Source organism: Oncorhynchus keta, chromosome 7 (genome assembly GCF_023373465.1).
Source record: "Oncorhynchus keta strain PuntledgeMale-10-30-2019 chromosome 7, Oket_V2, whole genome shotgun sequence".
NCBI classification, from domain to species: Eukaryota; Metazoa; Chordata; class Actinopteri; order Salmoniformes; family Salmonidae; genus Oncorhynchus; species Oncorhynchus keta.
The window spans coordinates 23,364,717-23,377,106 of record NC_068427.1 but is presented as its reverse complement, the minus strand read 5'-3'; the positions used below and the strand labels follow the sequence as shown (position 1 = coordinate 23,377,106).

General features: G+C 43.5%; 1 protein-coding gene across 4 annotated transcripts in view; it reads left to right on the top strand.

The window, feature by feature from the left end:
* Window positions 1-12,235, top strand: part of LOC118386185 (amyloid-beta A4 protein-like) — a 33,956-nt gene extending 21,721 nt beyond the window's left edge. For 3 of the 4 annotated variants that reach the window (XM_052522313.1, XM_052522311.1, XM_052522310.1), the window contains 11 exons: window positions 1,627-1,760; window positions 2,147-2,221; window positions 3,700-3,858; window positions 6,814-6,942; window positions 7,090-7,189; window positions 7,378-7,445; window positions 7,656-7,800; window positions 7,920-7,997; window positions 8,143-8,234; window positions 8,471-8,617; window positions 8,711-12,235. In XM_052522313.1, the coding sequence (XP_052378273.1) occupies window positions 1,627-1,760; window positions 2,147-2,221; window positions 3,700-3,858; window positions 6,814-6,942; window positions 7,090-7,189; window positions 7,378-7,445; window positions 7,656-7,800; window positions 7,920-7,997; window positions 8,143-8,234; window positions 8,471-8,617; window positions 8,711-8,812 (1,229 nt within the window). In that variant the 3' untranslated portion in view covers window positions 8,813-12,235. The remainder of the gene's footprint in view (window positions 1-1,626; window positions 1,761-2,146; window positions 2,222-3,699; window positions 3,859-6,813; window positions 6,943-7,089; window positions 7,190-7,377; window positions 7,446-7,655; window positions 7,801-7,919; window positions 7,998-8,142; window positions 8,235-8,470; window positions 8,618-8,710) is intronic. The other variant, XM_052522312.1, reaches the window with a different exon arrangement.
* Window positions 12,236-12,390: the final 155 nt, after the last annotated feature.

The window sequence follows — 12,390 nt, the reverse complement described above, 5'->3', positions numbered from 1 at the left end:
TGGCTCGATTGGGTTGTGTATCGGAGGACGCATGACTTTCAACCTTCGTCTCTCCCGAGCCCGTACGGGAGTTGTAGCGATGAGACAAGATGGTACTAACAATTGGATACCACGAAATTGGGGAGAAAAGGGGGTAAAAAAAAAAGTGTGTGTGTCTCTGAGGTATGTAGGACACGTGTTGAGTCGGCCCTCTGTGCCCCTTACCTTGGGCCTTTTTTTATTTTTATTTTACCTTTATTTAACTAGGCAAGTCAGTTAAGAACAAATTCTTATTTTCAACGACGGCCTAGGAACAGTGGGTTAACTGCCTGTTCAGGGGCAGAACGACAGATTTGTACCTTGTCAGCTCGGGGATTTGAACTTGCAACCTTTCAGTTACTAGTCCAACACTCTAACCACTAGGCTACCCTGCCGCCTTGGGGACTGTCCACCCTGCCGTCTGTCTGTCTAACACCGTCTACCTGTCTGTCTGATGTCTCTTAGACACGTGGAGCATAAGTGATTCAGTGGGGTTGGGTTAAATGCAGAAGACACATTTTGCTTGAATGCATTCAGTTTTTCAACTGACGAGGTATCCCTCTTCCCTTATATACTCTGAAAGGGGAAGATGTTTCTGTTCGAGATTAAGCAATGAAGGAAAATGGAAGGTCAATAAAAAACACTGCATTCAGACCTTTTATTGGTCTTTCATTGGTCTGAATACTGTGGGAAGTGCAGAGGGTTCCTATCAATATAGTTTGATCTAGTGGGTGTACAGACAGAGGTTAACCTTTCGATTAGGTCATTCTGGTTTAAAAAAAGAGATATAGAGACTTTTAAGAAACACCTGAGAAATTAGGAACTATCTAAGCAGGAAAATAGCCACACTCCCTCCCTCACTTACTCACTTAACCTTTTACTGCTTTCACAACAATTATCTTACTCACTCCATCACTTACTAATCAGCTCAATAACATTGGAGCTTATGAGTGTTGTGTGTGCGACAATATTTATGTCTAGTGATTTATGCTCGTCTGACTGTGTGTGTGTTAATGAGTTCATGTCCTAACTGGTTTAACCTAACAACAACAGTCTCTCTTCATATGACTATCAGTGTGGGTCTGTGGGTTGAGTCTGTTTTTCCTGTCCCTCTCTTTTCTGGTACTTTCCACCCAGTTAAGCACAACACTCCTCAGCGGGAGAGGATGACTCAGCACCTGCCCTGATTCACATATCTTATCTCCAGTCTCCCACATCACACACACACACACACACACACACACACACACACACACACACACACACACACACACACACACACACACACACACACACACACACACACACACACACACACACACACACACACACACACACACACACACACACACACACACACACACACACACACACACGTCAAGACAAACAGATATATGACCGTTCGCTCACTGGCTGACAGGCTTAGCTGCTGTAATCTGTCTGTGCCGCCAGACAGGACTCGAACGTCTTAGTACAGTTTTAGATTACAGTGGCAGATAATGTAGACTTGTTGAGGAGGCTATGTCACTGTTTAACAGTTAACTTCTCTCTCTGGAACCTTTTGTGGACATCCACTTTCCGCTCTACCTCTCCTCCCCTCTCCCCCAGTGCCCACCATGGCCCCTGCCCCCCCTGACGCAGTCTACCATTACTTGGAGTCTACTGGAGACGACAACGAACACGCCGACTTCCAGAAGGCCAAGGAGAGTCTGGAGGCCAAGCACCGCGAGAGGATGTCCCAGGTGTGTGTGTTTGAGCTAGAGAGAGTCAGTCAGTCAGTTTTGGCACGTCACCGCATTATCAGTGAGAATAGTTACATTCTGCCCATAACACAGCATATCAACACACACACAGAGTGACAATAAATGACCTTGGGTTTATGATGTGATGATGCAAAGGTTCCAAATGAACAATGTTACACATTACCAGTTACCTCACCATGTTATATTAGGGGCATTATCGTGTGTGTGTGTGTGTGTGTGTGTGTGTGTGTGTGTGTGTGTGTGTGTGTGTGTGTGTGTGTGTGTGTGTGTGTGTGTGTGTGTGTGTGTGTGTGTGTGTGTGTGTGTGTAAGATCCCTTCTCTGATGTGAACTAAAAGGTGTGTTTTCTGATGTGTCTCTCTCCAGGTGATGAGAGAGTGGGAGGAGGCAGAGAGGCAGGCCAGGAGTCTCCCTCACGCTGACAAGAAGGCTGTCATTCAGGTCCCTGGGCTGTGTGTGCGCGCGCAGTATATATAGTTTTTATTTAACCTGTTATGGCTGCAATCCCGATACCGGGATCGATATGACAACTACCAGTGAATATAGAGGGCGCCAAAATTCAAACCATAGAAATCTCATAATTACAATTCCTAAAACATACGTGTCTATCGTTTTAAATCTATTTTCGTTGTTAATCCCACCAAAGTGTCCGATTTCAAATAGGCTTTTCAGCGAAAGCACTACAAACGATTATGTTAGGTCTCCACCAAACCACAATAAGCACAGCCATTTCCCAGCAAAATATAGCCTTCACAAAAACCAGAAATAAAGATCAAATAAATCACTAACCTTGAATTATCTTCATCAGATGACACTCATAGGATTCACTAGTTCCAAAAACATCAAGTGATTTTGCATAGCCACATCATTCAACAGAAATACTCATCATAAATGTAGATGATAATATAGTTATACACGTGGAATTATAGATATACCTCTCCTTAATGCAACCGCTGTGTCAGATTTCAAAAAAACTTTACGGGGAAAAAAATGCATGCAATAATCTGAGACGGCGCTCAATTTAAAAACACCACAGCCGCAAAGATGGCGTCAACATAAACAAGAAATTACATGATAAATATTCCCTTACGTTTGATGATCTACATCAGAAAGCACTCCAGGAATCCCAGATCAACAATAAATGTTTGTTTTGTTCGAAAATGTCCGTTATTTATGTCCAAATACCTTCTTTTGTTAGAGCGTTTGGTATACATATCCAAACGCTAATTCTGGTTAGCGTTATATCGGACAAAAAATTCAAAAAGTGATATTACCGGTCGAAGAAACATTTCAAACTAAGTACAGAATCAATCATTAGGATGTTTTTAACATATAGCTTCAATAAAGTTCCAACCGGAGTATTCCTTCTTGTCTTCGTGAGCAATGGAAAGCAAGTGACTACCATGAGGAAAAAGTGGGATCACAAAATGACTGCTTGATGGACAGCTGATATATTCTGCTCTCATTCACTCCCACAACAACATAGAAGCCTCGTTATAATTTTTATTGATGGTTGACATCTAGTGGAACCCCTAGCTCAGATTTCTGACTTCCTGTTTTGATTTCAACTCAGGATTTTGCCTGCCAATATGAGTTCTGTTATCGTTCAAACAGTTTTAGAAACTTCAGAGTGTTTTCTATCCAATACTAATAATAATATGCTAATATTAGCAACTATGACTGAGGAGCAGGCCGTTTCATATGGGCACCTTTTCATCCAAGCTACTCGATACTGCCCCTGCAGCCATAAAAAGTTAACCTTAATTATGACATAGAGTCATGCTGAAACCAAGGTCTCTTTTACAGATGAGCCCTTACAGATGAGCCCATCAATACACGTGCGTGCCTATGTGCGTGTCAGTAATGTGTGTGTGTGTATACTAGTGTGTATTAATGTTTCTGTGTGCTCTTGTGTGCAGCACTTCCAGGAGAAGGTGGAGGCCCTGGAGCAGGAGGCAGCAGGAGAGAGACAGCAGCTGGTTGAGACCCACATTGCCTGGGTGGAGGCCCTGCTCAACAGCTGCCGTCGCATGGCCCTGGATAACTACCTTAGCGCCCTGCAGGCCAACCCACCCAGGGTATATACAGTATATACTGAACAAAAATAAAATATAAACTCAACATGTAAAGTGTTGGTTTCATGAGCTGAAATAAAATATCCCAGAAATATTCCATACGAACACAAATATAATTCTCTCAAATTATTTTACATCTCTGTTAGTGATCATTTCTCCTTTGCCAAGATAATAATAATATAAATAATAATATATGCCATTTAGCTGACGCTTTTATCCAAAGCGACTTACAGTCATGTGTGCATACATTCTACGTATGGGTGGTCCCGGGAATTGAACCCACTACCCTGGCGTTACAAGCGCCATGCTCTACCAACTGAGCCACAGAAGGATCCACCTGACAGGTGTGGCATAGTAAGAAGCTGATTAAACAGCGTGATCATTACACAGGTGCACTCTGTGCTGGGGACAAAAAATATATATATCTAAAAAATGTGCAGTTTTGTCATACAGCACAATGCCACAGATGTCTCAAGTTTTGAGGGAGCATGCAATTGGCATGCTGACTGCAGAAATGTCCAACAGAGCTGTTGCCAGATCATTTAATGTTAATTTCTCTACCATAAGCCACCTCCAATGTTGTTTTAGAGAATTTGGCAGTACATCCAACCGGCTTCACAACCGCAGACCACGTATATGGCGTTGTGTGGGTGAGCTGTTTTCTGATGTCAACATTGTGAATAGTGCCCCATGGTGGCATGGGGTTATGGTATGGACAGGCATAACCTACAGACAATGAACACAATTGGATTTTATCAAGATAGTGTCAAGATCCATTGTCATGCCATCCGCCGCCATCACCTCATGTTTCAGCATGATAATGCACGTCCCCATGTCGCAAGGATCTGTACACAATTCCTGGAAGCTGAAAATGTCCCAGCACCTGTTGCTGACAGGTGTATAAAATCGAGCACACAACTATGCAATCTCCGTAGACAAACATTGGCAGGGGAATGGCCCGTACTGAATAGCTCAGTGCCTTTCAACGTGGCGCCATCATAGGATGCCACCTTTCCAACAAGTCAGTTTGTCAAATTTCTGCCCTGCTAGAGCTGCCCCGGTCAACTGTAAGTGTCATTTTTGTGAAGTGGAAGCGTCTAGGTGCAACAACGGCTCAGCCACGAAGTGATAGGTCACACAAGCTCACAGAACAGGACCACCAAGTACTGAAGCGAGTAAAAAGGGTCCTCGGTTGCAACACTCATTACTGAGTTCAAAACTGCCTCTAGAAGCAATCTCAGCACAATAACGGTTTGTCGGGAGCTTCATGAAATTGGGTTTCCATAGCAGAGTAGCCGCACACAAGCACACAAGATCACCATGCGTAATGTCAAGCGTTGACTGGTGTGGTGTAAAGCCTGCCTCCATTGGACTCTGGAGCAGTGGAAACGCGTTCTCTGGAGTGATGAATCACGCTCACACCTTCTGGCAGTCTTAACGGGTTAATCTGGGTTTGGCGGATGCCAGGAGAATATTACCTGACACAAAGCAGAGAGCCAACTGTAAAGTTTGGTGGAGGAGGAATAATGGTCTGGGCCTGTTTTTCATGGTTCGGGCTAGGTCCCTAAGTTCCAGTGAAGGGTAATTTTAACTCTACAGGATTCAATGACATTCTAGACAATTCTGTGCTTCCAACTTTGTGGAAACAGTTTGGGGAAGGCCCTTGGGGAAGGCCCTTACCTCACAAGTCCTCAAGTGGAAACTTCATTAAGTAGTACCCGCAAAACACCAGTCTCAACGTCAACAGTGAAGAGGTGACTTTGGGATGCTGGCCTTCTAGGCAGAGTTGCAAAGAAAAAGCCATATCTCAGACTGGCCAATAAAAATTAAATATTAAGATGGGCTAAAGAACATAGACACTGGACAGAAGAACTCTGCCTAGGCTAGCATCCCGGAGTCGCCTCTTCACTGTTGACGTTGAGACTAGTGTTTTGCGGTTACTAGTTAAGGAAGCTGCCAGTTGAGGACTTGTGAGGCATCTGTTTCTCAAACTAGACACTCTAATGTACTTGTTCTCTTGCTCACTTGTGCTCCTGGGCCTCCCACTACTCTTTCTATTCTGGTTAGAGCCAGTTTGAGCTGTTCTGTGAAGGGAGTAGAACAGAGCGTTGTACGAGATCTTCAGTTTCTTGGCAATAACTCACATGGAATAGTCTTCATTTCCCAGAACAAGAATAGACAGACGAGTTTCAGAAGAAAGTTGTTTGTTTCTCAACATTTTGAGCCTGTAATCGGACCCATAAATGCTGATGCTTGCTCCAGATACTCAACTAGTCTAAAGAAGGACAGTTTTATTGCTTCTTTAATCAGAACAAAAATGTTCAGCTGTGCTAAAATAATTGCAAAAGGGTTGTCTAATGATCAACTAGCCTTTTAAAATGCTAATCTTGGATGAGCTAACACAATGTGCCATTGGAACACATGAGTGATGGTTGCTGATAATAGGCCTCTGTACGCCAATGTAGATATTCCACAAAAAAATCAGCCGTTTCCAGCTACAATACTCATTTATAATATTAACAATGTCTATACTGTATTTCTGATCAATTTGATGTTATTTTAATGGACAAAAATTGTGCTTTTCTTACAAAAACAAGGACATTTCTAAGTGATCCCAAACTTTTGAATATATGTATATATATTACATATTACACACACACTACCGTAGATATACATATTGTCTATATATATATATATATATATATATATATATCCCTAACCATGTATAATGTACACAGATACTCACTCATTACATACTGTACATATGGATACATGTGGATACCCACTGACCAGTCATTCTCACTATAATCAAACACATCCTCACTTGTACACACCCATGTTGTCCACATCAATACCTCTTATTTCTCTCTTTTAGTTTTTCTGTCTCTCTGTCCCCCTTCTCTCACTTCCTCTCTCCCTCATTTCACTTTCTTCTCCTCCCCCCCATCCCCCCCTTAGCCTCGTCAGGTGCTGGGCCTTTTGAAGAAGTATGTCCGTGCAGAGCAGAAGGACAGACAACACACCCTGAAACACTACGAACACGTCCGCATGGTGGACCCCAAGAAGGCTGCTCAGATCCGACCCCAGGTACACCCCCCCACTATAACACACTACACTACCCATAAACCCCTATGCTCACCCTTCAACCTACTATAATACACTACATTCTGCCCATTCATCCACTCTGTGTCCCGTGTAACTCCTTTGACCTCCTTTGGCACTTCTGACTTCCAGGTGATGACCCACCTGCGTGTGATTGACGAGAGGATGAACCAATCCCTGGGGCTGCTCTTCAAAGTGCCCAGCATGGCCAACAAAATCCAAGACCAAGTTTGTGAGTGTCCGCCCTACTCCTACCCATATACTGCAGTTTCATGTTATTATTCGGTCCATACACAGTGTAATACTATATTGTGTTAATACAGAGTTAATGTACCGACTATACCTTTTCCTTTCTGGCTTGTTCATTCTGTCTCCTTTTCCTTCTATTTTCCCCTCCTGTCTCTGTCTCTGTGTGTGTAGCAATCCTGATGCAGAGGGTTCAGTCAGAGCTGTCTCAGCAAGTCTCATCTCTGCAGAGTGATGAGAGGGTGAGTTTTACACACAGGCATGCACACTCTCATTCATAAAAATGTTACAATCTCTCCTATCTCACACACACCAGGGGCTGGGACCAATTCAAATGGAAGGCAGTCAATTCAGGAAGTGATCTAATACAAAAAAAAAAATATATATAACTGTTATTGAAGTTTACTTGATACACACACTGAAAGTCAGGCATGTGAATCCTGTGTTTGCAGACTGATGTCAGGGTGAGCTATGGGAACGATGCCGTGATGCCTAACCAGGCCTACAGCTCTGCCCCTCTGGACCCTGGCATGCGCCTGGACAGACTCGGCTTCACCCACCCAGAGAGTTTCAACCAACCCAACACCGACAACCATGGTAACACACTAACACAACCAGCCTAACACACAGCCTAGAAAACCACGGAAATACACACACAGAACAGCTGTTTCGTGCATTATTTATTAAATTGGTCAAGCTCTAAAGCTTTTTGTCAGTGAGTGTTTCCTCAGTTAAAGCAGTTGAGCCTGTTGACGCTCGTCCACTTCCAGATAGAGGTCTGCCCACTCGGCCTGGTAAGTGTGTGTGTGTTCCTATAGTATGTGTATGATTGTGTTTACGCTGTATGGGTATGTTTGTGGTTTCGGTTGTGTTTGTCTCTTTGATTATGTGTGTATGTTTGGATGGTGTATGATGCTCTCTCTCTCTGTGTGTGTTGAGTCTCTGCTCTGAGGCCTGAGGAGTTCCATGAGGTGCGGATGGAGAAAGGAGAGTGGCAAAGCGCCAGCTATGGACTGCATCATCAAAAATTGGTACGGTAAACATTCAGTACCTATACGCTGGTACATGTTCGTACATGTATACATCACAAACTGGCTCAGTAGTTCACATGTTTATCATAGAAACGGGAACATTTCTATAATGGTTTATCTTTTTGCATTGGAGACTTGTAAGCACAGTTCTCATCACAGTCTATACCTGTAGAAACACTCAACAAATACTCACCATATCCAGTTTGATTGACAGGTGTTGTGTTGATTATTACCAGGTGTTCTTTGCTGAGGATGTTGGCTCCAACAAAGGTGCCATCATTGGGCTGATGGTGGGTGGGGTTGTCATAGCGACAGTCATCGTCATCACTCTGATCATGCTGAGGAAGAAGCAGTACACCTCCATCCATCACGGGGTCATCGAGGTAAGGCAGAGTGTGTGTGTTTGCGTGAGTGCTTGTGTTTGTCTGTGCGTGTGTATTCTGTACCTGTGTGTTAACCTGGTGTGTGTGTTGCAGGTGGATGCTGCAGTGACCCCAGAGGAGCGACACCTGTCCAAGATGCAGCAGAATGGTTATGAGAACCCCACCTACAAGTTCTTCGAACAGATGCAGAACTAAGGAGCTACCCTTTGATCCCTCACTGACCCTGAACCCTCCTTAACCCCTCACACCAAGGCCCCGTTGCATTTTGATCCCTAAACCCTTTTCCTCGCTCCTACTCTTAATTTCAATGGATCTTAAAGGACTGGATTGGTGAAACCAGTATGACTGAAGCTCCACGTACATCTATTGGGTTAGAAAGAGCCGTGGTCATATTACTTATAGCTACCCAGGGGTGGTGAAGGCAAAATGGAACCAAGCCACACACTCACCATCTCTTCCTCGTAGAGTGCAGCACATCAACATCCATAGCTGCCATTAGTCAGACAAGGGTATCCTTCTTCACCTACACATTTTTAGCCAATCACAGGTGAGATCCCATAGCATTTGTACAGAGTAGAGAAACACATGGATTTATCTGTCCATGTATCTGTGGGTTGGCCCTCCCCCACAGTACAGCACTCACATCTCTAAGAGGGCTAAACAGAGGCCTCATATACACCTGTAATCTTCCTCCCTCTGAAGTACTCTCCTCTCCCCCTCCCTCCATCTCTCCCACTGCCCCTCTCAGATGACAGCTGTGCTGTTTTTGGTGATGATATAACAGCTCTTAGTGCTAGTCTACCTTGAGCTCCTCTCTGCAGGATTATATCCCAAGAGTTTCAGGTTTGTTTTTCAGGTAAAACATATATACAAAAAATATATATATATGTCCTCAGAAATATGTAAATGAAGAAATATTGAATGTTTTTATTTTGTGCAAAATGTATTGAAACAAGGCAGAAAAAAGCAGTAACTATATGTAGTGCATGGTGATAGATGACAGATATACATAGAGAACCTGTCTCCTGTCGTGGGGACTGGGCCTCACATGTACACTTAGCAGGATCGAACATGTTACTGTCTTCTTTTATCTTGTGATATGAAGAGAAAAAAAGGTTTTCAAATCTGTTTTTTTTGTTGTCACCGAGACATGCTTTAAACAGAATCTGTGCTCTCCTTTGTTTTCTCCCCCCATGCCTCATTCTGTCTTAGCTGCATGGGCTGAATGCCCTATATGTAATATAATATGAAGTGTAATAGTATCTGACAGGAAGTCGAATGTGTTACTGTTTGCGTTCTATGCACTCATTTAGAGTCAGATGATTTACTGGTATTACTGCTCTGTTTATCGGCACTCCCTGTCTGTTAACTGATATTCCATGTCCATAGAATTGTGTTTCAGCTCCATTCCTCATTTTATTCCAGAAATCTTTCCCATTCCTATATAATCTGTGAATATCTATGAAAATAATTTATGGAACAGAAATCATTTATATTTTTCTCAGGCTTTCACTCATTTTCTTTCTTTCCCTCTGTCCCATAGACCCCCCCCCGCTCCCCATCCCTTCTCTATCACTCCCTCTCTCTGTCCCATAGACCCACCCCCGCTCCCCATCCCTTCTCTATCACTCCCTCTCTCTGTCCCATAGACCCCCCCCAACAGCCCTACTGTGGTCCTTCTGTAGCACAGTTGGTAGAGCATGGCGCTTGTAACGCCAGGGTATTGGGTTCGATTCCCGGGACCACCCATACGTAGAATGTATGCACACATGACTGTAAGTCGCTTTGGATAAAAGCGTCTGCTAAATGGCATATATATATATACTCCCCATCCCTTCTCTATCACTCCCTCTCTCTGTCCCATAGACCCCCCCCAACAGCCCTCCTCCCCATCACTCCCTCTCTCTGTCCCATAGACCCCCACAACAGCCCTGCTCCCCATCCCTTCTCTATCACACCCTCTCTCTGTCCCATAGACCCCCCCAACAGCCCTGCTCCCCATCCCTTCTCTATCCCTCCCTCTCTCTGTCCCATAGACCCCCCCCCCAACAGCCCTGCTCCCCATCCCGTCTCTACCACTCCCTCTCTCTGTCCCATAGACCCCCCCCCAACAGCTCTGCTCCCCATCCCTTCTCTATCACTCCCTCTCTCTGTCCCATAGACCCCCCCAACAGCCCTGCTCCCCATCCCTTCTCTACCACTCCCTCTCTCTGTCCCATAGACCCCCCCCCCAACAGCTCTGCTCCCCATCCCTTCTCTACCACTCCCTCTCTCTGTCCCATAGACCCCCCCAACAGCTCTGCTCCCCATCCCTTCTCTATCACTCCCTCTCTCTGTCCCATAGACCCCCAACAGCCCTGCTCCCCATCCCTTCTCTACCACTCCCTCTCTCTTTGTGCTGTGTCGGCTTGGTGTGTGCACGGCGCTTTGGAGTTGGTGTGTAAGAGAATTAGATTAAGTAGATAGAGATGGGCAGGGATTGAGTGTGATAAAAATTTGAATGTACAAATCTGACATTCCCTGTCACCTTTTGTATCATCACTCTTCACACACACATTCCCTCCAGTGTTTGATACATGTACCTATGTGTTTCATGGTGGATATCCCCATTCTTGCTTGTCTTGTCAAATCTCAAAGTCTCAGACCTCCTGATTTTAAAAACAGAGGCTAAAGAAATACTGACCTCAGACCAGTTTGATGGTAAAATTGATCTCGGACCAATGTGTGCGAGGCGAAAAACGGACCTGAGCCCAGATTCACAAAACACATATTGTGCAAAAACCTAAGACAAATAAGCTCCTAAGTGCAATTCCTCAACAATCATATTTTCTTACGAACATCTAATATCTTCTTGCCATTAAAAAAAATAAGGTGTCTAGCTAGCCATGGCAAATGTGTTAGCATATTCCTTACTGAAAATACTGTTGTAAAACATGTTCTTGGATTTAAAATAATCAATACTGAAGCTTTCAGATGAAGGTTGAGTGGAATTAAATATGTTCAATTGGTTTCATGAGCTTTTTCTCTCACTGCCCTGAGTTTAGCTATATCTTGGAATTAAGGACATTCTTTTCAACAATCTAATTTATTAATGTTTTTCTCAAGGCAAAACTTAAGAAATAGTGCAATTGTTTTCCCCAATAACCTTTGAAGAATAGCAACTTGATTTCCTTCTTAAATCTATAGTTAAGGAAAAAATGCCAGTTAAGAATACATTTAAGGTTTTGTGAATCTGGATCCTGATATGGAGGACACAACGTCAATGTTTAGATCAGATGTCATTGTCTATTAAGTAGTGTTTGTTACATTTCTATCTGCACCATTCAGAATGTTTCACCTCACTGAACACACCCCAGATCTGGGATCAGTATTTAGAGGCAGTAGTAGAGACCAGACATACCCCCTCCCAAAATTAAGGTCAAACTACAGCCTCCAATAGACATGAATGTGACATTCATATTGTGCAATTATTCCACAGATCTACACACACACAAACTGAATCAGGTAAATGTGTTGTCAAGGATACTCGTGCCATCTTTCATTTGTTAATTCTGACTTTCGTTGTACCTTTACAAAGCTTTCTACACACATCCCATAAATAAATAATAATGTTTTGTACATACAGATCTCTGTTCTATTCATGACAGAGCTTGAGTAATGTGTGAATAATGACAAGTGTTTTATATAGGAGGAACTATAAAACATTTGAAAACGTTATCATGGCGCAAGAGTGTGTTTGTGTATACACATTACATTGGAGCAATGTTACACTG